At 52.0% G+C, this 27,494-nt stretch overlaps 1 protein-coding gene across 7 annotated transcripts in view; it reads right to left on the bottom strand.

Annotated features, from left to right (window-relative positions):
* The window catches only part of LOC125456767 (rho-related BTB domain-containing protein 2-like), a 138,926-nt gene that overhangs the window by 76,612 nt on the left and 34,820 nt on the right, over positions 1–27,494 (bottom strand). For all 7 annotated transcript variants that reach the window (XR_009446640.1, XM_059650903.1, XM_059650899.1 and 4 more), the window contains exons 2-3: positions 2,760–2,865; positions 284–477 (exon numbers count right to left, since the gene is read on the bottom strand). Coding sequence is in view for 6 of the 7 variants with exons in the window: in XM_059650903.1 (XP_059506886.1) it covers positions 284–475 (192 nt within the window). In the remaining variant the exon portion in view is untranslated. The remainder of the gene's footprint in view (positions 1–283; positions 478–2,759; positions 2,866–27,494) is intronic.

The following is a 27,494-nucleotide window of genomic DNA, read 5'->3' on the forward strand; positions in this document are numbered from 1 at the left end:
GTTAACTCAAGGACATAGACTTCACATTACTGACGAGGGAAGTCAACAAGGTTAGGAGAGGTTACTTCATGTAGACGGTCATTAAGATCTGGAACACATTATCAGATGGGTATTTTTGTAAGAGTTTGTACAGGTAGAGGCAGGACTAGTTGCACAGCTCATTCAGAAAGGCAGTACAGGAGTTTGGGCTGAGTAGTCTCTTTTTGTGTTGTATGAATCTGGGGTCTTCTGAGACAGGGACCTTGGCCTGAGCTGCAGTACTCAGCGATAGACTTCGACTTACCTCCTGGCAGACCCGATACTGATCTATTGCCCAAACAGTGGGTACATGTGTAGCCAGCAGCTGGTACTGGGTCAAGGTAGTATTGCAGGCTCTGGCACAAATCAGCCTTGTCTTTCCCACCGCATTGTCCCCAACTACGACACATTTAATTGTTTCGACATTCGGCCGCTCATAGTCCACATCGATGTCCATTGCTGTAAGTACAAAGCAAAAACAGTCATTGAGTGAACATTGAACTCCCTCTCACTATCTGTCTCCACTGCACCATGAGTTCTCTTTGTATTTACATAGGTCATCCCACTCTCATTAACTGGGTTCTCGTGTGGTTTCTGCTTATTCGATCAACATCAAATCATGACCTAATTCAGGCATTGAGGGTGACTGCAGTGGCTGAGATAAAACATGAGAAAATACAGGTCAAAAACCAACTTCACTGACACAGCAAGAGTGGAGACAAACAGCGAACAGGATGGAGGAACTAATACAGAAACAACTGGCCATACAGCATAAGGAGATAACAAAGTGTGGAGCTGGATGAACACAGCAGGCCAAGCAGCATCTCGGGAGCACAAAAGCTGACGTTTCGGGCCTAGACCCTTCTTCAGAAATTTCTGATTTTTGAAGAAGGGTCCAGGCCCGAAACGTCAGCTTTCCTGCTCCTCTGATGCTGCTTGGCCTGCTGTGTTCCTCCAGCTCTACACCTTGTTATCTCAGATTCCCCAGCATCTGCAGTTCCTACTATCTCATAGAGCATAAGGAAACAGCTTGTGCCCAGCATACCAGCAAATGAGAACACAGGAACAAAGTAAGCCATTCAGTCCTCTGAGCCTGGCCTGCCATTCAATATGATCATGGTTGATCAATGTCTTTAGCCTGGCATATCCCATAACTCTGTCTGCCATTGATAATCAGAAATCTCACATTCCAGGACTGATCTTCCAAAACCCTCTGCAGCAGTGTCATGGAGTCATAGAGCTGTACAGCACAGAAACAGATCCTTCGGTCCAACTTGCCCATGCTAAACAGAAATCATAAATTAATCTAGTCCCATTTTCCAGCATTTGGCGCATATCCCTCTAAATCCTTCCTGTTCATATACCCTACACTCTTAGGTCGCTTTGTCCAGTAACACTCCCCAGGACCTTACCATTGTGTGTATAAGTCCTGCTCTGATTTGCCTTTCCAAAATGCTGCATCTCAAGTTTACCTAAATTAAGCTCTATCTGTCACAGCTCAACGCATCTGATCAACATCCTTTAGTACTTTGAAGTAACCTCCTTCACTGTCCACTATGCCATGAATTTTGGTGTCACCTGCAAACTTACTAATCATGCCTCCTATGTTCCCACCCAAACCTAGCCTGGAGGGCAGGTCATCAGAGGAAAGGTTGAGGCAGCTAAGGCTTTTCTCATTGGAGTGAAGAAGGATGAGAGAACATAGAACATAGAACATTACAGCACAGTACAGGCCCTTCGGCCCTCAATGTTGTGCCGACCTGTCATACCAATCTCAAACCCATCTAACCTACACTATTCCATGTACGTCCATATGCTTGTCCAATGACGACTTAAATGTACCTAAAGTTGGCGAATCTACTACCGTTGCAGGCAAAGCATTCCATTCCCTTACTACTCTCTGAGTAAAGAAACTACCTCTGACATCTGTCCTATATCTTTCACCCCTCAATTTAAAGCTATGCCCCCTCGTGCTCGCCGTCACCATCGTAGGAAAAAGGCTCTCCCTATCCACCCTATCTAACCCTCTGATTATTTTATATGTTTCAGTTAAGTCACCTCTCAACCTTCTTCTCTCTAACGAAAACAGCCTCAAGTCCCTCAGCCTTTCCTTGTAAGACCTTCCCTCCATACCAGGCAACATCCTAGTAAATCTCCTCTGCACCCCTTCCAAAGCTTCCACATCCTTCTTATAATGCGGTGACCAGAACTGTACACAATACTCCAAGTGCGGCCGCACCAGAGTTTTGTACAGCTTCACCATAAGCTCTTGTTTCTGGAACTCGACCCCTCTATTAATAAAAGCTAAAACACTGTGTGCCTTCTTAACAGCCCTGTCAACCTGGGTGGTAACTTTCAAGGATCTGTGTACATGGACACCGAGATCTCTCTGCTCATCTACACTGCTAAGAATCTTACCATTAGCCCTGCACTTTGCCTTCCGGTTACTCCTACCAAAGTGCATCTCCTCAAACTTCTCTTCATTAAACTCCATTTGCCACCTCTCAGCCCAGCTCTGCAGCTTATCTATGTGACTTGATAGAGGTTTCAAGAGAGGCATAGATACAGTGGATAGTGAGAGGTTTTTTAAAAGGACGGAAATGGCATAATTTCAAGGGACTGAAACTGAGACTTTCCATTCTAGGCTGGGATTCTCCACTGCAATCACATCCTTCCAAAAGTGTGGAAACCAGAGCTGCACACAGTATTCTATCTGTGGCCTTATCAAGAAGAAGACTTACCTGCTCCTTTTGCTTTGTCTTTTAATTCATTCCCGGGATCACAGCTGGCAAGGCCGGCATTTATTGCTCATCCTCGAGGGCAGTAAACAGTCAAACCAAACTGGGCCTGCAGTCACATGTATTTAATTGAATCATTTATTGTCACATGTATTCAATGTAAAAATACAGTGAAAAGTGTATACATTCACGGTACATACATGCTGCAGTTCACTTTAATTTAGAATAAGATAAGTCCAATTTTCATTTCCACCACCAGAATCCTGCTCCAGGCTTTCCAACCCTCACCATGCCTCTGCCAGAGGGTGTTCAGTTACATGGCAAATTTGGCAACAAGTTAAAGCAGGAGGAGGGCTCAGCAGAGGTTAAAGTTTCCAGACCAAGTTACAGAATAGAATCTGATGAAGGGTCTAGGCTCGAAACGTCAGCTTTTGTGCTCCTGAGATGCTGCTTGGCCTGCTGTGTTCATCCAGCCTCACATTTTATCATCTTGGAATTCTCCAGCATCTGCAGTTCCCATTATCTCTGATACAGAATAGACAGGATGGGTCAGGAATGTTCCTTCAGGGACTGCAGATATGGGAGTATGGTATCAGAGAGTTGTACGGCACGGAAACAGGCCCTTCGGTCTAACTCATCCACGCCAACCAGACATTTCAATTTGAACTAATCCCATTTGTCAGCATTTGTCCCATAATCTTTTAAAGCCTTCCTATTCATGTACCGATCCAGGTGCTTTTCAAATATACTGGTGTCCATCATTTCCTCTGACAACTCACTCCATACAGACATCACCTTCTGTGTGAACACGTTACTCCTCAGGTCCCTTTCAAATCTTTCCCCTCTCACCTTAAACCTACGCCCTCGAGTTTTGGACTCTCCCACCATCCCCTACACTGACTATTCACTCTATCAATGCTCCTCATGATTTTATGAACCTCAGTAAGGTCACCCCTGAGCCTCTGATACTCCAGGGAGACCTCAATGAACTCTATGAGAAGGAGTGCAGTCAACCCAGCACAATGGATTGAGTACTTAAATGCATGCAGTATTGTGTCCAGTTTTGGGCCCCACACCTCAGGAAGGACATACCAGCCCTGGAGCGTGTACAGCGGAGATTCACATGGGTGATCCCTGGAATGGTAGTTTTAACGTATGATGAACGGCTAAGGATCCTGGGATTGCACTCATTAGAGTTTAGAAGGTTGAGGGGAGATCTAATAGAAACTTACAAGATAATGTATGGTTTAGAAAGGGGTGGACACTGGGAAGTTGTTTCCGTTAGACGGGGAGACTAGGACCCGTGGGCACAGACTTAAAATTAGAGGGAGTAAATTTAAAACGAAATGAGACAACATTTCTTCAGCCAGAGAGTGGTGGGCTTGTGGAATTCATTGCCACAGAGTGCAGTGGAGGCCAGGGCGTTGGATGCCTTGAAGGTAGAGATCGACAAATTTTTGCAGCGGAGAGCGGCGCGAGCCGGGTGGACGTGAGGTCAGGGCAGAGAGGCAGTTGGGAAGGTAAGTGAGTGCTATTTAAGTACTTACCTCGAAGCCAGCGGGTCCTTTTTGCTGCGGAGTGCTATTTAAGTAGGTGTGTTCTCAGCCCCAGGTCCTACACGGTAGGGCCTCCCTCCCACCCTCCTCCTCTAACCTAATTAAGAGTCCACAGACTCTCAGCAAACACACAAGGGCTGAGGGAAGTGCCTGGTGAGTAAAGTGCGAGTTTTCGGTGAAGAGGCTCAGTGAGGAGATTACGCCACTGTTGAAGAGGGTGAAGACATGACTGCCAAGCGGATTCAGTGTGCTCTGTGCATGATGTGGGAGGTCAGGGACACTGATGATGTTTCTGGCTCCTATAACTGTGGTAAGTGTGTACACATTCAGCTTCTGAAGGAGGTTGTTGCAGCCCTGAAGAAAGAACTAGAAGACCTCAGGCTCATCCGAGAGAATGAGAATTTTCTGGACAGGACCTTCAGCGAGGTCACTACACCGAGGATACCTGAAGAGAGAAGGGGAATGTCGATGACAAAGCAAGACATGAATGAAGTACAACAGACCCCAGGGGAAGCACCTATTGTAAACAGGCTGACTGTCTTGGAAACTGTCGAGACAGACGACACTGCCAGTCCGAGAGGTGGACAGGTCTGCGAGTCAAAAATTGCTGTAGAGGCAGAGCCGAGGAGGCAGACATCATGCAGAGCCGTGGTAATAGGGGACTCCATAGTGAGTGGGACTGACAGGGGTTTCTGCGGCAACAGGCGAGATTTGAGATGGTGTGTTGCCTTCCTGGTGCCAGGATCTAGGACGTCACTGACAGAGTGCAGAGAATCCTCGAGGGTGAAGGTGAAGAGCCAGAGGTGGTGGTGTATGTCGGCACTAATGACGTTGGGAAGAAAAGGAGGGGCATTCTACAGCGGGACTTCAGAGATCTCAGAAGAAGGCTGAAAAGCAGGACTTCCAGGGTGGTTATCTCTGGTTTGCTTCCAGTTCCTCGGGCTGGAGAGGGCAGGAACAGAGAGATAATGGACCTGAACGTGTGGCTGAGGGACTGGTGCAGAAAGCAAGGATTTAAATTCTTGGATCACTGGGGTATGTTTTGCGGTAAGGATAAATTATACAAGAGGGACGGGTTTCACCTTAAATGGGTGGGGGACCAGCTTTCTGGCAGGCAGGTTTGCCACTGCAACACAGGTGTGTTTAAACTAAGTAATAGCGGGGAGGGGCTAAACTGGAAATTTAAGAAGGAAGTTAAAGGGAAAGTGAGAATAAGAGAAGTCAAGAAGGACAACAGAATCAACAGAGCGGAAAACTCTAGAAGGGATTGTACAGTATGGCCAAGTGAAATAGGGATTGATAGGAAGGGTGAGGGGAGAAACAAATTAAAAATATTATATATGAATGCATGAAGCATAAGAAATAAGGTGGGTGAGCTTGAGGCTCAGTTGGAAGTTGGTAAGTATGATGTTGTGGGGATAACTGAGATGTGGCTTCAAGTGGACAGGTCCTGGGAAATGAATATTCAAGGCTATACGTGCTATCAATAGGACAGACTGACAGGCAGAGGGGGTGGGGTGGCCCTGTTGATGAGGAATGATATTCGGTCCCTTGCGAGGGGGGACATAGAGTCAGGAGATGTAGAGTCAGTATGGATAGAGCTGAGAAATTCTAAGGGTAGAAAGACCCTAATGGGAATTATCTACAGGCCCCCAAACAGTAGTCAGGAGGTAGGGTACAGGTTGAATCAAGAGTTGAAATTGGCCTGTCACAAAGGTATCACTACAGTTGTTATGGGAGATTTCAACATGCGGGTAGACTGGGAGAATCAGGATGGTACTGGACCCCAGGAAAGGGAGTTTGTGGAGAGCCTCCGAGATGGATTCTTAGAACAGCTGGTACTGGAGCCTACCAGGGAGGAGGCAAATCTGGATCTGGTGTTGTGCAACAAACCGGATTTGATCAGGGACCTCAAAGTAGAGGAACCATTAGGAGGTAGTGACCATAATACGATAAGTTTTAATCTGCAGTCTGAGAGAGAGAAGGGACAATCGGAAGTGTCAGTGTTGCAGTTGAATAAAGGGAACTATGGAGCTATGAGGGTGGAGCTGGCCAAAGTTCAATGGTTCAATACCGTAGCAGGGATGGCAGTGGAACAACAATGGCAGGTATTTCTGGATATAATGCAGAAGGTGCAGGATCAGTTCGTTCCAAAGAGGAAGAAAGATCCTAAGGGGAGGCAGGGGCGGCCGTGGCTGACGAGGGAAGTTAAGGACCGTATAAAGATAAAAGAGAAGTATAACATAGCAAAGATGAGTGGGAAGCTGGAGGACTGGGAAGCTTTTAAAGAGCAACAGAGGATAACTAAAAAGGCAATACACAAAGAAAAAATGAGCTATGAAGGAAAACTGGCCAAAAATATAAAGGAGGATAGTAAAAGCTTTTTTATGTGAAAAGAAAAAAAATGGTTACGACTAAAATTGGGCCCTTGAAGTCAGAAACGGGCGAATTTATTATGGAGAACAAGGAAATGGCAGATGAGTTGATTAGGTACTTTGGATCTGTCTTCACTAGGGAAGACACAAGCAATCTCCCAGATGTTACAGTGGCTGAAGGACCGAGGGTAATGGACGAACTAAAGGGAATTTATATTAGGCAGGAAATGGTGTTGGATAGATTGTTAGGTCTGAAGGCTGATAAGTCCCCGGGACCTGATGGTCTGCATCCCAGGGTACTTAAGGAAGTGGCTCTAGAAATTGTGGACGCGTTGGTAATTATTATCCAAGATTCTATAGATTCAGGATCAGTTCCTGCGGATTGGAGGGTGGCAAATGTTGTCCCACTTTTCAAGAAAGGAGGGAGAGAGAAAACAGGGAATTATAGACCGGTTAGCCTGACGTCAGTGGTGGGAAAGATGCTGGAGTCAATTATAAAAGATGAAATTACGACTCATTTGGATAGCAGTAACAGGATAGGTCAGAGTCAGCATGGATTTACGAAGGGGAAATCATGCTTGTCTAATCTTCTGGAATTTTTTGAGGATGTATCTATGAAGATGGATAAGGGAGAGCCAGTGGATGTAGTGTACCTGGACTTTCAGAAAGCCTTTCATAAAGTCCCGCAAAGGAGATTGGTGAACAAAATTAGGGCACATGGTACTGGGGGCAAAATACTGAGTTGGATTGAAAATTGGCTGGCTGACAGGAAGCAAAGAGTAGTGATAAACGGGTCCTTTTCGGAATGGCAGGCAGTGACCAGTTGACTGGAAACGCCATAGGTCGAGTACGTTTGATGGGTCGGTTTTTGTCCAATGTGTGCTAGAGTGTTTCCTGACACAGTATGTGGATAGGCCAAGAACAGGTGAGGCCACTTTGGATTTGGTTCTGGGTAATGAGCCTGGCCAGGATGTCAGATTTGGAGGTAGGCAAGCACTTTGGTGATAGTGACCACAGTTCGGTTACGTTTACTTTAGCGAAGGAAAGGAACAGATATATACCACAGGGCAAGAGTTATAACTGGGGGAAAGGCAATTATGAGGTGATTAGGCAAGATTTAGGATGCATCGTATGGAGGAGGAAACTGCAGAGACTGGGCGTAATCGAAATGTGGAGCTTGTTCAAGGAATAGTTAATGTGTGTCCTTGATAAGTATGTACCTGTCAGGCAGGGAGGAAGTGGTCAAGTGAGGGAACCGTGGTTTACTAAAGAAGTTGAATCTCTTGTCAAGAGGAAGAAGGAGGCGTATGTAAAGATGAGGCATGAAGGCTAAGTTCAGGCACTTGAGGGTTACAAGTTAGCCAGGAAGGATCTAAAGAGAGAGATAAGAAGAGCCAGGAGGGGACATGAGGAGTCTTTGGCAGGCAGGATCAAGGAAAACTCTAAAGCATTCTATAGGTATGTCAGGAATAAAAGAATGACTAGCGTAAGATTAGGGCCAGTCAAGGACAGTAGTGGAAAGTCGTGCATGAAGTCCGAAGAGATTGGAGACGCGCTAAATGAATATTTTTCGTCAGTATTCACAAAGGAAAAAGACAATGTAGTCGAGGAGAATACTGAGGTACAGGCTATTAGACTAGACAGGATTGAGGTTCAGAAGGAGGAGGTGTTAGCAATGCTGTAAAGTGCGAAAGGTCCCTGGGACGTGTGGGATGTACCTTAGGATTTTCCGGGAAGCTAGGGAGGAGATTGCCGAGCCTTTGGCATTGATCTTTAACTCGTCATTATCTTCAGGAATAGTGCCAGATGACTGGAGGACAGCAAATTTTGTCGCCCTGTTCAAGAAGGGGAGTAGAGACAGTCCTGGTAATTATAGACCAGTGAGCCTTACCTCAGTTGTTGGTAAAGTGTCGGAGAGGATTATAAGAGAGAGGATTTCTAATAATCTAGAAAGAAATAATTTGATTAGGGATAGTCCACACGATTTTGTGAAGGGTAGGTCATGCCTCACAAACCTTATTGAGTTCTTTGAGAAGGTGACGAAACAGGTGGATGAGGGCAAAGCGGTTGATGTGCTGTATATGGATTTCAGCAAAGCATTTGAAAAGGTGCCCCACGGTAGGCTAATGCAGAAAATACGGAGGCATGGGATTGGGGGTGGTTTAATGGCTTAAATCAGAAATTGGCAGTAAGAAGGCAGAGGGTGGTGGATGAGAGGAAATGTTCATCCTGGAGTTTAGTTACTAGCGGTGTACCGCAAGGATCTGTTTTGGGGCCACTGCTGTTTGCCATTTTTATAAATGACCTGGATGTGGCTGTAGGATGGGTTAGTAAATTTGCGGGTGACACTAAAAAGTGCGGAAGGATGTTGCAGGTTACAGATGGACATAGATAAACTGCAGAGATGGGCTGAGAGGTGGCAAATGGAGTTTAATGCGGAAAAGTGTGAGGTGATTCACTTTGAAAGGAGTAACAGGAATACAGAGCATTGGGCTAATGGTGAGATTCTTGGTAGTGTGAATGAGCAGAGAGATCTCGGTGTCCAAATGCATAGATTCCTGAAAGTTGTCACCCAGATTGATAGGATTATTAAGAAGGTATACAGTGTTTTAGCTTTTATTGGTAGAGGGATTGAGTTTTGGAGCCATGAGGTCATGTTGCAACTGTACAAAACTCTGGTGCGGTCGCACTTGGAGTATTGCATACAGTTCTGGTCACCGCATTATAAGAAGGATGTGGAAGCTTTGGAAAGGGTGCAGAGGAGATTTACTAGGATGTTGCCAGGTCTGGAGGGAAGGTCTTATGAGGAAAGGCTGAGGGACTTGAGGCTGTTTTCATTGGAGAGAAGAAGGTTGAGAGGTGACTTAATTGAAACATATAAAATAATCAGAGGGTTAGATAGGGTGGATAGGGAGAGCCTTTTTCCTACGATGGTGACGGCGAGCACGAGGGGACATAGCTTTAAATTGAGGGGTGAAATATATAGGACAGATGTCAGAGGTAGTTTCTTTACCCAGAGAGTAGTAAGGGAATGGAACGCTTTGCCTGCAACGGTAGGAGATTCGCCAACTTTAGGGGCATTTAAATGGTCGTTGGATAAACATATGGATAATAATGGAATAGTGTAGGTTAGATGGGCTTCACAGAACATTGAACATTACAGCACAGTAAAGGCCCTTCAGCCCTCGATGTTGTGCCGCCCCGTCATACCGATCTCAAGCCCATCTAACCTACACTATTCCATGTACGTCCATATGCTTATCCAATGACGACTTAAATGTACCTAAAGTTGGCGAATCTACTACCGTTGCAGGCAAATCGTTCCATTCCCTTACTACTCTCTGAGTAAAGATTTTTTTTTGGTTTTTTTTCTTGTTTTTATCTGATTCCCTCTCACTCAACCAGTTTCCAGCTGAACGGGTCATTTTTGGGGCCTGAATTTTCAGGCAACAATTATTGTCTTTCGCGATCAGCTGAGGTAATCAGATCCTCATGTGCTTGGTAGGACACAGTCAACCCATAAATTATTTTTAATAATAAAAACTTTTTTAAAACAACACCAAACTCATCCTCAGAAGCTTTCCTGAAACGTACACATTTGACAGCATCTTCTTCTCGTCCTGTTTGGATATGTTAGAGACCCTGGTACTTGTGAAATTCTGGACAATCTCCCTCCATTTGCCATCGATAGCCTGAGGCCTTACACCGCAAGTGGCCAGTCCGAGCTTCAGTTTAGTTTCACAGGTCGGCGCAACATCGAGGGCCGAAGGGCCTGTTCTGCGCTGTCATGTTCTATGTTCTATATAGCCCTTCAATCCTGCTCTGCCATTCAAAAAGATCGTGGCTGATCATCCAACTCAATAGCCTAATCCTGCTTTCTCCACATAACCTTTATCCCATTCGCCCCAAGTGCTATATCTAGTCGCCTCTTGAATACACTCAATGTTTTGTCATCAACTACGTCCTGTGGTAAAGAATTCCACAGGCTCATCACTCTTTGGGTGAAAAAATATCTACTCATCTCCTTTTTAAATCATCCACCCCAAATCTTCATTCTGTGACCACTGGTTCTGGACACACCCACCATTAGGAACATCCTCCCCGCATCTACTCTGCCCAGTGCTGTTAGAACTTCATCTGTCTCCATGAGGTATGCTGCAATTTTTCACCATTTGAATAATATTCCATTTTGTTGTTGTTCCAACAAAGCGGATTACCTCACATTTACAAAACAAAGAAACAAAGAAACCTACAGCACAGGAACAGGCCCTTCGGCCCTCCAAGCCTGCGCCGATCAAGATCCTCTGTCTAACCTGTCATCTATTTTCTAACCGTCTGTGTCCATTTGCTCCCTGCCCATCCATGTACCTGTCCAAATATATCTTAAAAGACGCTAACGTGTCTGCGTCTCCCACCTCCGCTGGCAACGCGTTCCAGGCGCCCACCACCCTCTGTGTAAAGAACTTTCCACGCATATCTCCCTTAAACTTTCCTCCTCTCACTTTGAATTTCAGAGACATGGATAGAGCAGGGACAGGAATGGTTGTTACAGGTTCCGGGATTTAGATGTTTCAGTAAGAACAGAGAAGATGGTAAAAGAGGGGGAGGTGTGGCATTGTTGGTCAAGGACAGTATTAGAGTTGCAGCAAGGATGTTTGGGGACTCGTCAACTGAGGTAGTATGGGCTGAGGTTAGAAACAGGAAAGGAGAGGTCACCCTGTTGGGAGTTTTCTATAGGCCTCCGAATAGTTCCAGATATGTAGAGGAAAGGATAGCAAAGATGATTCTCGATAGGAGTGAGAGAGACCGGGTAGTTGTCATGGGGGACTTCAACTTTCCAAATACTGACTGGGAACACTATAGTTCGAGTACTATAGATGGGTCAGTTTTTGTCCAGTGTGTGCAGGAGGGCTTCCCGACACAGTATGTAGACAGGCCAACAAGGGCCGAAGCCACAGTAGATTTGGTATTGGGTAATGAGCCCGGCCAGGTGATAGATTTGGAAGTAGGTGAGCAGTTTGGTGATAGAAATCAGAATTCTGTTATGTTTACTTTAGTGATGGAAAGAGATAGGTGTATACCACTGGGCAAGAGTTATAGCTGGGGGAAAGGCAATTACGATGCGATTAGGCAAGATTTAGGGAGCATAGGATGGGGAAGGGAACTGCAGGGGATGGGCACATTAGAAATGTGGAGCTTATTCAAGGAAAAGCTCCTGTGTGTCCTAGATAAGTATGTACCTGTCAGGCAGGGAGGAAGCCGTAGAGTGCGGGAGCCGTGGTTTACGAAGGAGGTGGAATCTCTGGTCAAGAGGAAGAAGAAGGCTTATGTTAGGATGAGATGTGAAGGCTCAGTTAGGGCGCTTGAGGGCTACGAGGTAGCCAGGAAAGACCTAAAGAGAGAGCTCAGAAGAGCCAGGAGGAGACATGAGAAGTGGTTGGCGGATAGGATCAGGGTAAACTCTAAGGCTTTCTATAGGTATTTAAGGAATAAAAGAATGATGAAAGTAAGATTAGGCCCAATCAAGGATAGTAGTGCTAAGTTGTGTGTGGAGTCAGATGAGATAGGGGAAGCGCTAAATGAATATTTTTCAACAGCATTCACTCTAGAAAACGACAATGTTGTCGAGGAGAATACTGAGATACAGGCTACTAGACTAGGTGGGATTGAGGTTCACAAGGAAGAGGTATTAGAAATCCTTCAGAGGGTGAAGATAGATAAGTCCCCTGGGCCAGAAAGGATTTATCCTAGGATCCCCTGGGAAGCCAGGGAGGAGATTGCCGAGCCTTTGGCATTGATCTTTAACTCGTCATTGTCTACAGGAATACTGCCAGATGACTGCAGGATAGCAAATGTGGTTCCCCTGTTCAAGCAGGGGAATAGGGACAACCCTGGTAATTATAGACCAGTGAGCCTTACCTCAGTTGTTGGTAAAGTGTTGGAAAAGGTTATAAGGGATAGGGTTTATAATCATCTAGAAAAGAATAAATTGATTCGGGATAGTCAGCACGGTTTTGTGAAGGGAAGGTCGTGCCTCACAAACCTTACTGAGTTCTTTGAGAAGGTGACCAAACAGGTCGATGAAAGTAAACCGGTAGATGTGGTGTATATGGATTTCAGCAAGGCGTTCGATAAGGTTCCCCACGGTAGGGTATTGTACAAAATGCGGAGGAATGGAATTGTTGGAGATGTAGCAGTTTGGATCGGAAATTGGCTTGCTGAAAGAAGACAGAGGGTGGTAGTTGATGGGAAATGTTCATCCTGGAGACCAGTTACTAGTGGTGTACCGCAAGGGTCAGTGTTTGGTCCACTGCTGTTTGTCATTTTTATAAATGACCTGGATGAGGGCGTAGAAGGATGGGTTAGTAAATTTGCACACGACACTAAGGTCGGTGGAGTTGTGGATAGTGCAGAAGGATGTTGTGGGTTGCAGAGAGACATAGATAAGCTGCAGAGCTGGGCTGAGAGGTGGCAAATGGTGTTTCATGTGGAAAAGTGTGAGGTGATTCACTTTGGAAGGAGTAACAGGAATACAGAGCACTGGGCTAATGGTAAGATTCTTGGTGGTGTGGATGAGCAGAGAGATCTCGTTGTCCGTGTGCATAGATTCCTGAAAGTTGCCACCCAGGTTGACAGGGCTGTTAAGAAGGCGTACGATGTGTTAGGTTTTATTGGGAGAGGGATCGAGTTTCGGAACCATGATGTCATGTGGCAGCTGTATAAAACTCTGGTGTGGCAGCACTTAAGGCCATAAGACCATAAGACATAGGAGTGGAAGTAAGGCCATGTTCTACGAATTGGTGGTGATCTTTCAGGAATCAGGGGATGGAGTCAGGGAGGGTACCACATGACTGGAAAATATCTAATGTAACATTCCTTTTCAAACAGGGCGAGAGACAGAAGGCAGGAAACTGTCAGCTGGTTAGCCTGGCCTTGGCTGCTGGTGATATTTGACAATTCATTATTTAGGATGAGATTGCAGAGGACTTGGAAGTGCATGGTGAAATAGGGCTGAGTCACTCCATAGAACATAGAACATAGAACAGTACAGCACAGAACAGGCCCTTCAGCCCACAATGTTGTGCCGACCATTAGAACATAGAACATAGAACAGTACAGCACAGAACAGGCCCTTCAGCCCACAATGTTGTGCCGACCATTGATCCTCATGGATGCACCCTCAAATTTCTGTGACCATATGCATGTCCAGCAGTCTCTTAAATGACCCCAATGACCTTGCTTCCACAACTGCTGCTGGCAACGCATTCCATGCTCTCACAACTCTCTGCGTAAAGAACCTGCCTCTGACATCCCCTCTATACTTTCCACCAACCAGCTTAAAACTATGACCCCTCGTGCTAGCCATTTCTGCCCTGGGAAATAGTCTCTGGCTATCGACTCTATCTATGCCTCTCATTATCTTGTATACCTCAATTAGGTCCCCTCTCCTCCTCCTTTTCTCCAATGAAAAGAGACCGAGCTCAGTCAACCTCTCTTCATAAGATAAGCCCTCCAGTCCAGGCAGCATCCTGGTAAACCTCCTCTGAACCCTCTCCAAAGCATCCACATCTTTCCTATAATAGGGCGCCCAGAACTGGACGCAGTATTCCAAGTGCGGTCTAACCAAAGTTTTATAGAGCTGCAACAAGATCTCACGACTCTTAAACTCAATCCCCCTGTTAATGAAAGCCAAAACACCATATGCTTTCTTAACAACCCTGTCCACTTGGGTGGCCATTTTAAGGGATCTATGTATCTGCACACCAAGATCCCTCTGTTCCTCCACGCTGCCAAGAATCCTATCCTTAATCCTGTACTCAGCTTTCAAATTCGACCTTCCAAAATGCATCACCTCGCATTTATCCAGGTTGAACTCCATCTGCCACCTCTCAGCCCATCTCTGCATCCTGTCAATGTCCCGCTGCAGCCTACAACAGCCCTCTACACTGTCAACGACACCTCCGACCTTTGTGTCGTCTGCAAACTTGCTGACCCATCCTTCAATTCCCTCGTCCAAGTCATTAATAAAAATTACAAACAGTAGAGGCCCAAGGACAGAGCCCTGTGGAACCCCACTCACCACTGACTTCCAGGCAGAATATTTTCCTTCTACTACCACTCGTTGTCTTCTGTTGGCCAGCCAATTCTGTATCCAAGCAGCTAAGTTCCCCTGTATCCCATTCCTCCTGACCTTCTGAATGAGCCTACCATGGGGAACCTTATCAAATGCCTTACTGAAGTCCATATACACCACATCCACAGCTCGACCCTCATCAACGTTTCTAGTCACATCCTCAAAAAACTCGATAAGGTTTGTAAGGCATGACCTACCCCTCACAAAGCCGTGTTGACTGTATTTGATCAAGCCATGCTCTTCCAGATGGTCAAAAATCTTATCCCTCAGAATCCTTTCTAACACCTTCATCAAGTGGACATCATGCCTGACAAATCCGTCAGAATTCTTTGAGGAGGTAACGAGTGGGTGAGACATAGGAGAGCCAGTGGATGTGATCTATCTGCAGGAGACTGTGAAATGAAATGATTCCTGCTCATTTGCTGCATCTCCGCCTTCAATATCATTATTCCCTCCAGATTAATCTCAAAACCGCGTGACCTCGGTCTTGGCTCAACCCTCTACAACTGGATCCTCAACTTCCTGACCCACAGACCATAACCACTGAGGACAGGTAGCTGTACCTCCTCCACAGTCAGTCTCAACACTCCCCGTACACCACCCCGACTGTACTCTCCGTACACCCACCTCGACTGTACTCCCCGTACACCCACCCCGACTGTACTCCCCGTACACCCGGCCCCTACTGTACTCCCCGTACACCCGGCCCCTACTGTACTCCCCGTACACCCGACTACTACCTGTACTCCCCGTACACCCACCCCGACTGTACTCCCCGTACACCGCCCCTACTGTACTCCCCGTACACCCACCCCTACTGTACTCCCCGTACACCCGGCCCCTACTGTACTCCCCGTACACCCGGCCCCGACTGCACTCCCCGTACACCCGGCCCCGACTGCACTCCCCGTACACCCGGCCCCGACTGCACTCCCCGTACACCGCCCCTACTGTACTCCCCGTACACCCGGCCCCTACTGTACTCCCCGTACACCCGGCCCCTACTGTACTCCCCGTACACCCGGCCCCTACTGTACTCCCCGTACACCCGCCCCGACTGTACTCACTGTACACACGGCCCCTACTGAACTCACTGTACACACGGCCCCTACTGTACTCACTGTACACCCACCCCTACTGTACTCCCTGTACACCCGACTACTCCCTGTACACCCACCCTGAATGTACTCCCTGTACACCCGACCTCAACTGTACTCCCTGTACACCCACCCCGACCGTACTCCCCGTACACCCGTGAATGTACTCCCCGCACACCCGACATCAACTGTACTCCCCGTACACCCGGCCCCTGCTGTACTCCCCGTACACCCGGCCCCTGCTGTACTCCCCGTACACCCGGCCCCTGCTGTACTCCCCGTACACCCGGCCCCTGCTGTACTCCCCGTACACCCGGCCCCTGCTGTACTCCCCGTACACCCGGCCCCTGCTGTACTCCCCGTACACCCGGCCCCTGCTGTACTCCCCGTACACCCGGCCCCTGCTGTACTCCCCGTACACCCGGCCCCTGCTGTACTCCCCGTACACCCGGCCCCTGCTGTACTCCCCGTACACCCGGCCCCTGCTGTACTCCCCGTACACCCGGCCCCGGCTGTACTCCCCGTACACCCGGCCCCTACTGTACTCACTGTACACCCGGCCCCTACTGTACTCACTGTATGCCCACCCCGATTGTACGCCCTGTACACCCACCCCGACTGTACTCCCTGTACACCCACCCCGACTGTACTCCCTGTACACCCACCCCGACTGTACTCCCCGTACACCCGGCCCCTACTGTACTCACTGTATGCCCACCCCGATTGTACGCCCTGTACACCCACCCCGACTGTACTCCCTGTACACCCACCCCGACTGTACTCCCTGTACACCCACCCCGACTGTACTCCCCGTACACCCGGCCCCTACTGTACTCACTGTACACCCACCCCGATTGTACTCACTGTACACCTGGCCCCTGCTGTACTCACTGTACACCCGGCCCCTACTGTACTCCCCGTACACCCGGCCCCTACTGTACTCCCCGTACACCCGGCCCCTACTGTATTCACTGTACACCCGGCCCCTACTGTACTCACTGTATGCCCACCCCGATTGTACGCCCTGTACGCCCACCCCGACTGTACTCCCTGTACGCCCACCCCGGCTGTACTCCCTGTACACCCACCCCGACTGTACTCCCCGTACACCCGGCCCCTACTGTACTCACTGTACACCCACCCCTACTGTACTCACTGTACACCCGGCCCCTGCTGTACTCCCCGTACACCCGTCCCTGCTGTACTCCCCGTACACCCGGCCCCTGCTGTACTCCCCGTACACCCGGCCCCTACTGTACTCCCCGTACACCCGACTACTCCCTGTACTCCCCGTACACCCACCCCGACTGTACTCCCTGTACACCACCCCGACTGTACTCCCCGTACACCCGGCCCCGACTGTACTCCCCGTACACCCGGCCCCTACTGTACTCCCCGTACACCCGACTACTCCCTGTACTCCCCGTACACCCACCCCGACTGTACTCCCCGTACACCACCCCTACTGTACTCCCCGTACACCCACCCCGACTGTACTCCCCGTACACCCACCCCGACTGTACTCCCCGTACACCCGGCCCCTACTGTACTCCCCGTACACCCGACTACTCCCTGTACTCCCCGTACACCCACCCCGACTGTACTCCCCGTACACCACTCCTACTGTACTCCCCGTACACCCACCCCGACTGTACTCCCCGTACACCCACCCCGACTGTACTCCCCGTACACCCGGCCCCTACTGTACTCCCCGTACACCCGACTACTCCCTGTACTCCCCGTACACCCACCCCGACTGTACTCCCCGTACACCACCCCTACTGTACTCCCCGTACACCCACCCCGACTGTACTCCCCGTACACCCACCCCGACTGTACTCCCCGTACACCGGCCCCTACTGTACTCCCCGTACACCCGGCCCCTACTGTACTCCCCGTACACCCGGCCCCTACTGTACTCACTGTATGCCCACCCCGATTGTACTCCCTGTACACCCACCCCAACTGTACTCCCCGTACACCCACCCCGACTGTACTCCCCGTACACCCACCCCTACTGTACTCACTGTACACACGGCACCTACTGTACTCACTGTACACACGGCCCCTACTGTACTCACTGTATGCCCACCCCGACTGTACTCCCTGAACACCCGACTACTCCCTGTACACCCACCCTGAATGTACTCCCTGTACACCCGACCTCAACTGTACTCCCTGTACACCCACCCCTACCGTACTCCCCGTACACCCACCCCTACTATACTCCCCGTACACCCACCCCGACTGTACTCCCCGTACACCCGGCCCCTACTGTACTCACTGTACGCCCGGCCCCTACTGTACTCACTGTACGCCCACCCCGATTGTACGCCCTGTACACCCACCCCGACTGTACTCCCTGTACACCCACCCCGACTGTACTCCCCGTACACCCGGCCCCTACTGTACTCCCAGTACACCCACCCCTACTGTACTCCCTGTACACCCACCCCTACTGTACTCCCTGTACACCTGGCCCCTACTGTACTCCCCGTACACCCGGCCCCTACTGTACTCCCCGTACACCTGGCCCCTACTGTACTCCCCGTACACCCGGCCCCTGCTGTACTCCCCGTACACCCACCCCGACTGTACTCCCCGTACACCCGGCCCCTACTGTACTCCCCGTACACCCGACTACTCCCTGTACTCCCCGTACACCCACCCCGACTGTACTCCCCGTACACCACCCCTACTGTACTCCCCGTACACCCACCCCTACTGTACTCCCCGTAAACCCGGCCCCTACTGTACTCCCCGTACACCCGGCCCCTACTGTACTCCCCGTACACACGGCCCCTACTGTACTCACTGTATGCCCACCCCGACTGTACTCCCTGTACACCCGACTACTCCCTGTACACCCACCCTGAATGTACTCCCTGTACACCCGACCTCAACTGTACTCCCTGTACACCCACCCCGACCGTACTCCCCGTACACCCACCCCTACTGTACTCCCCGTACACCTGGCCACTACTGTACTCCCCGTACACCCGGCCCCTACTGTACTCCCCGTACACCCGGCCCCTACTGTACTCCCCGTACACCCACCGTGAATGTACTCCCTGTACACCCGACATCAACTGTACTCCCCGTACACCCACCCCGACTGTACTCCCCGTACACCCACCCCGACTGTACTCCCCGTACACCCGGCCCCTACTGTACTCCCCGTACACCCACCCCGACTGTACTCCCTGTACACCCGGCCCCTACTGTACTCCCCGTACACCCGGCCCCTACTGTACTCCCCGTACACCCGACTACTCCCTGTACTCCCCGTACACCCACCCCGACTGTACTCCCCGTACACCACCCCTACTGTACTCCCCGTACACCCACCCCTACTGTACTCCCCGTAAACCCGGCCCCTACTGTACTCCCCGTACACCCGGCCCCTACTGTACTCCCCGTACACACGGCCCCTACTGTACTCACTGTATGCCCACCCCGACTGTACTCCCTGTACACCCGACTACTCCCTGTACAGCCACCCTGAATGTACTCCCTGTACACCCGACCTCAACTGTACTCCCTGTACTCCCACCCCGACCGTACTCCCCGTACACCCACCCCTACTGTACTCCCCGTACACCTGGCCCCTACTGTACTCCCCGTACACCCGGCCCCTACTGTACTCCCCGTACACCCACCGTGAATGTACTCCCTGTACACCCGACATCAACTGTACTCCCCGTACACCCACCCCGACTGTACTCCCCGTACACCCACCCCGACTGTACTCCCCGTACACCCGGCCCCTACTGTACTCCCCGTACACCCGGCCCCGACTGTACTCCCCGTACACCCGGCCCCTACTTTACTCACTGCACACCCACCCCTACTGTACTCCCTGTACACCCGACCCCTGCTGTACTCCCCGTACACCCGGCCCCTGCTGTACTCCCCGTACACCAACCCCGACTGTACTCCCCGTACACCCGGCCCCTATTGTACTCACTGTACACCCGGCCCCTACTGTACTCCCTGTACACCCACCCCGACTGTACTCCCCGTACACGCGGCCCCTACTGTACTCACTGTATGCCCACCCCGATTGTACGCCCTGTACATCCACCCCGACTGTACTCCGTGTACACCCACCCCGACTGTACTCCCTGTACACCCACCCCGACTGTACTCCCCGTACACCCACCCCGACTGTACTCCCCGTACACCCGGCCCCTACTGTACTCACTGTACACCCGGCCCCTACTGTACTCACTGTACAGCCGGCCCCTACTATACTCACTGTACACCCGGCCCCGACTGTACTCACTGTACACCCGACTACTCCCCGTACACCCACCCCGACTGTACTCACTGTACACCCGGCCCCTACTGTACTCACTGTACGCCCACCCCGACTGTACGCCCTGTACACCCACCCCGACTGTACTCCCTGTCCACCCACCCCGACTGTACTCCCTGTCCACCCACCCCGACTGTACTCCCCGTACACCCGGCCCCTACTGTACTCCCCGTACACCCGGCCCCTACTGTACTCCCCGTACACCCGGCCCCTACTGTACTCACCGTACGCCCACCCCGACTGTACTCCCCGTACACCCGGCCCGACTGTACTCCCCGTACACCCACCCCGACTGTACTCCCCGTACACCCGGCCCGACTGTACTCCCCGTACACCCGGCCCGACTGTACTCCCCGTACACCCGGCCCGACTGTACTCCCCGTGCACCCGGCCCCTACTGTACTCCCCGTACACCCGGCCCCTACTGTATTCACTGTACACCCGGCCCCTACTGTACTCACTGTACGCCCACCCCGATTGTACTCCCCGTACACCCACCCCGACTGTACTCCCCGTACACCCACCCCTACTGTACTCCCCGTACACCCGGCCCCTACTGTACTCCCCGTACACCCGGCCCCTACTGTACTCCCCGTACACCCGGCCCCTACTTTACTCACTGCACACCCACCCCTACTGTACTCCGTGTACACCCGACCCCTGCTGTACTCCCCGTACACCCGGCCCCTGCTGTACTCCCCGTACACCAACCCCGACTGTACTCCCCGTACACCCGGCCCCTATTGTACTCACTGTACACCCGGCCCCTACTGTACTCCCTGTACACCCACCCCGACTGTACTCCCCGTACTCCCACCCCGACTGTACTCCCCGTACACCCGGCCCCTACTGTACTCCCCGTACACCCGGCCCCTACTGTACTCCCTGTACACCCGGCCCCTACTTTACTCACTGCACACCCACCCCTACTGTACTCCCTGTACACCCGACCCCTGCTGTACTCCCCGTACACCCGGCCCCTGCTGTACTCCCCGTACACCAACCCCGACTGTACTCCCCGTACACCCGGCCCCTATTGTACTCACTGTACACCCGGCCCCTACTGTACTCCCTGTACACCCACCCTGACTGTACTCCCCGTACTCCCACCCCGACTGTACTCCCCGTACACCCGGCCCCTACTGTACTCACTGTACGCCCACCCCGATTGTACTCCCCGTACACCCACCCCGACTGTACTCCCCGTACACCCACCCCTACTGTACTCCCCGTACACCCGGCCCCTACTGTACTCCCCGTACACCCGGCCCCTACTGTACTCCCTGTACACCCGGCCCCTACTGTACTCACTGCACACCCACCCCTACTGTACTCCCTGTACACCCGACCCCTGCTGTACTCCCCGTACACCCGGCCCCTGCTGTACTCCCCGTACACCAACCCCGACTGTACTCCCCGTACACCCGGCCCCTATTGTACTCACTGTACACCCGGCCCCTACTGTACTCCCTGTACACCCACCCCGACTGTACTCCCTGTACACCCACCCCGACTGTACTCCCCGTACACCCGGCCCCTACTGTACTCACTGTATGCCCACCCCGATTGTACGCCCTGTACACCCACCCCGACTGTACTCCCTGTACACCCACCCCGACTGTACTCCCCGTACACCCGGCCCCGACTGTACTCACTGTACACCCGGCCCCGACTGTACTCACTGTACACCCGGCCCCTACTGTACTCACTGTACACCCGGCCCGATTGTACTCCCCGTACACCCACCCCTACTGTACTCCCCGTACACCCGGCCCCTACTGTACTCCCCGTACACCCGGCCCCTACTGTACTCCCCGTACACCCGGCCCCTACTGTACTCACTGTATGCCCACCCCGATTGTACTCCCTGTACACCCACCCCGACTGTACTCCCAGTACACCCGACTACTCCATGTACACCCGGCCCCTACTGTACTCCCTGTACACCCGGCCCCGACTGTACTCCCTGTACACCCGGCCCCCTACTGTACTCCCCGTACACCGGTCCCCTACTGTACTCCCCGTACACCGGCCCCCTACTGTACTCCCCGTACACCTGGCCCCTACTGTACTCCCCGTACACCTGGCCCCTACTGTACTCCCTGTACAACCACCCCGACTGTACTCCCTGTACACCGGCCCCCTACTGTACTCCCCGTACACCGGCCCCTACTGTACTCCCCGTACACCCGGCCCCTACTGTGCTCCCTGTACACCCTCCCCGTACACCCGGCCCCTACTGTACTCCCCGTACAGCCAGCCCGACTGTACTCCCCGTACAGCCAGCCCCCTACTGTACTCGCTGTACACCCGACCCCTACTGTACTTGCCGTACATCCACCTCGAATGTACTCCCCGTACACCCGGCGCAACTGTACTCCCCGTACACCCGGCCCCTACTGTACTCACTGTATGCCCACCCCGATTGTACTCCCTGTACACCCACCCCGACTGTACTCCCAGTACACCCGACTACTCCCTGTACACCCAGCCTGACTGTACTCCCTGTACACCCGTCCTCAACTGTACTCCCTGTACACGCGGCCCCTACTGTACTCGCTGTACACCCACCTCGAATGTACTCCCTGTACACCCGGCCCCTACTGTACACTCTGAACACCCACCCCAACTGTACTCCCCGTACACCTGACCCCTACTGTACACCCTGTACCCCCGACCCCTACTGTACTCCCTGTAAACCCACCCCCTACTGTATTCCCCATACACTCGTCCCTACTGTACTCACTGTACACCCACCCCGACTGTAGTCCCTGTACACCCAGCCACTACTGTACTCCCTGTACACCCGACCCCTACTGTACTTGCCGTACACCCACCTCCAATGTACTCCCCGTACACCTGGCCCAACTGTACTCCCTGTACACCCAGACCGTACTGGACTCCCCGTACACCCACCCCATAGTGTACTCCCTGTACACCCAACTTCCTACTGTACTCCCTGTACACCCACCCCGAGTGTACTGCCTGTACACCCAACCTCTACTGTACACCCTGTACACCCATCCAGACTGTACTCAATGTACGCCCACGCCCTACTGTACTCCCCGTACACCCACTCTCAGCTGTACTGCCTGTATACTCACCCCCTACTGTATTCCCCTTACACCCACCCCCCACTGTATTCGCTGTACACGCACCTACTACTGTACTCCCTGTACACCCACCCACTACTGGACTCCCTGTACACCCACCTCCGACTGTCCTCCCTGTACACCCACCCACTACTGTGCTCCCTGTACACCCTTCCCCTACTGTACTCCCTGTACACCTGCCAACTACTGGACTCCCTGTACACACACCCTCTACGGTACTCCCTGTACACTCATCCCCTACTGTACACCCTGTACACCTACCAACTACTGGACTCCCTGTACACTCACCCTCTACTGTACTCCATGTACACACACCCCTACTGTACTCCATGTACACCCACACCCTACTGTATTCCCTGTACACCCACCCTGACTGTACTCCCTGTACACCCGACCCCTACTGTACTCCCGGGACACCCACCCCCTACAGTGCTCCCTGTACACCCATCCCCTACTGTACTCCCTGTACACCTACCAACTACTGGACTCCCTGTACACGCACCCTCTATTGTACTCCCTGCACGCCCACCCCTACTGGACTCCCTGTACACCCGGCCCCTACTGGACTCCCTGTACACCCGGCCCCTAGTGTACTCCCCGTACACCCGGCCCCTAGTGTACGCCCCATGCACCCACCCCGACTGGACTCCCCGTACACCCACCCCTACTGTACTCCCTGCACCTACTTTACTCCCTGTACACTGACCCCGACTGTACTCCCCGTACACCCACCCCGACTGTACTCCCCGTACACCCGGCCCCTACTATACTCCCTGTACACCCACCCCCTACTGTACCCCCGTACACCCACCCCTACTGTACTCACTGTACACCCGGCTCCTACTGTACTCACTGTACACCCACCCCGACTGTACTCCCTGTACACCCGACTACTCCCTGTACACCCACCCCGTCTGTACTCCCTGTACACCTGACCTCAACTGTACTCCCTGTACACCCACCCCAACTGTACTCCCTGTACACCTGACCCCTACTGAACTCCCTGTACCCCCGACCACTACTGTACTCCCTGTAAACCCACCCCCTACTGTATTCCCCATACACTCGCCCCTACTGTACTCCATGTACACCCGGCCCCTACTGTACTCCCCGTACACCCGGCCCCGACTGTACTCCCTGTACACCCGGCCCCCTACTGTACTCCCTGTACAACCACCCCGACTGTACTACCTGTACACCCGGCCCCTACTGTACTCCCCGTACACCCGGCCCCGACTGTACTCCCTGTACACCCGGCCCCCTACTGTACTCCCCGTACACCGGCCCCCTACTGTACTCCCCGTACACCGGCCCCCTACTGTACTCCCCGTACACCCGGCCCCTACTGTACTCCCTGTACACCTGGCCCCTACTGTACTCCCTGTACAACCACCCCGACTGTACTCCCTGTACACCGGCCCCCTACTGTACTCCCCGTACACCGGCCCCCTACTGTACTCCCCGTACAGCCAGCCCGACTGTACTCCCCGTACAGCCAGCCCCTACTGTACTCACTGTACACCCGACCCCTACTGTACTTGCCGTACATCCACCTCGAATGTACTCCCTGTACACCTGACCCCTACTGTACTCCCTGTAAACCCACCCCCTACTGTATTCCCCATACACTCGCCCCTACTGTACTCCATGTACACCCGGCCCCTACTGTACTCCCCGTACACCCGGCCCCGACTGTACTCCCTGTACACCCGGCCCCGACTGTACTCCCCGTACACCGGCCCCCGACTGTACTCCCCGTACACCGGCCCCCGACTGTACTCCCCGTACACCGGCCCCCTACTGTACTCCCCGTACACCCGGCCCCTACTGTACTCCCTGTACACCTGGCCCCTACTGTACTCCCTGTACAACCACCCCGACTGTACTCCCTGTACACCGGTCCCCTACTGTACTCCCCGTACACCGGCCCCCTACTGTACTCCCCGTACAGCCAGCCCGACTGTACTCCCCGTACAGCCAGCCCCTACTGTACTCCCTGTACAGCCGGCCCCTACTGTACTCCCTGTACAGCCAGCCTCTACTGTACTCCCTGTACAGCCACGCCCTACTGTACTCCCTGTACACCAACCTCCTACTGTACTCCCTGTACATCAACCCCCTACTGTACTTCCCGTACACACACCCCCACTGTACTCCCTGTACACCCACCCAGACTGTACTCCCTGTACACCCACCCTCTACTGTACTCCTTGTACACCAACCCTCTACTGTACTCCTTGTACACCAACCCTCTACTGTACTCCCACCCTCAACTGTACTCCCTGTACACCCACCCTCAACTGTACTCCCTGTATACTCACCCCCTACTGTACTCCCCTTACACCCACCTACTACTGGACTCCCTGTACACCCTTCCCCTACTGTACTCCCTGTACACCTGCCAACTACTGGACTCCCTGTACACGCACCCTCTACGGAACTCCCTGTACACGCACCCCTACTGTACTCCATGTACACACACACCCTACTGTGCTCCCTGTACACCACCCTCTACTGTATTCCCTGTACACTCACCCCTACTGTACTGCCTGTACACCGACCCTCTACTGTACTGCCTGTACACACACCCCCTACTTTAGTCCCCGTAAACCCACCCCAACTGTCTCCCTGTACATCTGGCCACTACTGTAATCCCTGCACACCCACCCCGACTGTACTCCCTGTACACCGACCCCGACTGTACACCCTGCACATCCGCCCCGGCTGTACTCCCTGTACACCCACCCCCTACTGTACTCCCTGTACACCCAACCCCTATTGTACTCCCTGTACACCTTCCTCGACTGTACTCCCTGTACACCCGGCCCCCAAGTGTACTCCCGGTACACCCACCCCGACTGCACTACATGTACACCCACCCTCTACAGTACTCCCTGTACACCAACCCAGACTGTACTCCCTGTACACTCACCCTCTACTGTACTCCCTGTTCTCCCTGTACACTCACCCTCTACTGTACTCCCTGTACACCCAACCCCTACTGTACTCCCTGCTCTCCCTGTACACTCACCCTCTACTGTTCTCCCTGTACACCCACCCTCTACTGTACTCCCCATACACCCAGCCTCTATTGTTCTCCCCGTACTCCTATGACTGTGTTACCAAATTCCGAACAAACAGCCTCTATAAATTCGCTGACGACACCACCATGGTGGGACAGATATCTAACAACGATGAGTGAAAATACAGAGAGGAGATAGAGGGCTCGGTGTTGTGGTGCGTTGAAAACAATCCTTTCACAACAACAGCAAAACTAAAGGACTGATCACTGACTTCAGAAAGAAGGAGAACATGCCCCCATGTACATCAATGGAACAGAGGTTAGGAGTGAAGAGCATCAAGTTCTACAGAGTGACGATAACCAATACATATCCTGGACTTCTCACATAGATGTGACAATCAAGAAGGCACAACAATACCTTTTCTTCCTCAGGTGGCTCAGGAAATTTGCCATGTCCATAAGGTCCCTCACCAACTTCTACAGATACAAAAGCATACTGTGAAGGTGCATAACAGCCTGATACAGCTACTGGTCTGCCTGCGACTGTAAGAAACAATAAAAGATGGTGTGCACAGTCCAGACCATCAAGGAAGCCAACCTTCCATCCATGGACTCCATTTACACAGCTTGCTGCTGCGGCAAGGCTGACAACATTATCAAAGACCCATCACACCCTGGAAAAGCTCTCCTACAATCTCTTCCATCAATGAGAAGATACGGAAGCCTGAACACACGCACAAACAGGTTCAGGAACAGCTTATTTCCAGTCATTATCAGGCTGTTAAATTGACTCTCTATTCTCAAATAACGCTGATCTTGCTAACGTTGATCTCACCCAGTGCACGTCCTGTGCAATATAACCTGTATAGAACATAGAACATTACAGCACAGTACAGGCCCTTCGGCCCTCCATGTCGTGCCGACCTGTCATGCCGATCTCAAGCCCATCTAACCTACACTATTCCATGTACGTCCATATGCTTGTCCAACGACGATTTAAATGTACCTAAAGTTGTCAAATCTACTACCGTTGCAGGCAAAGCATTCCATTCCCTTACTACTCTCTGAGTAAAGAAACTACCTCTGACATCTGTCCTATATCTTTCACCCCTCACTTTAAAGC

Source organism: Stegostoma tigrinum, chromosome 1, assembly GCF_030684315.1.
Source record: "Stegostoma tigrinum isolate sSteTig4 chromosome 1, sSteTig4.hap1, whole genome shotgun sequence".
Taxonomy (NCBI): domain Eukaryota; kingdom Metazoa; phylum Chordata; class Chondrichthyes; order Orectolobiformes; family Stegostomatidae; genus Stegostoma; species Stegostoma tigrinum.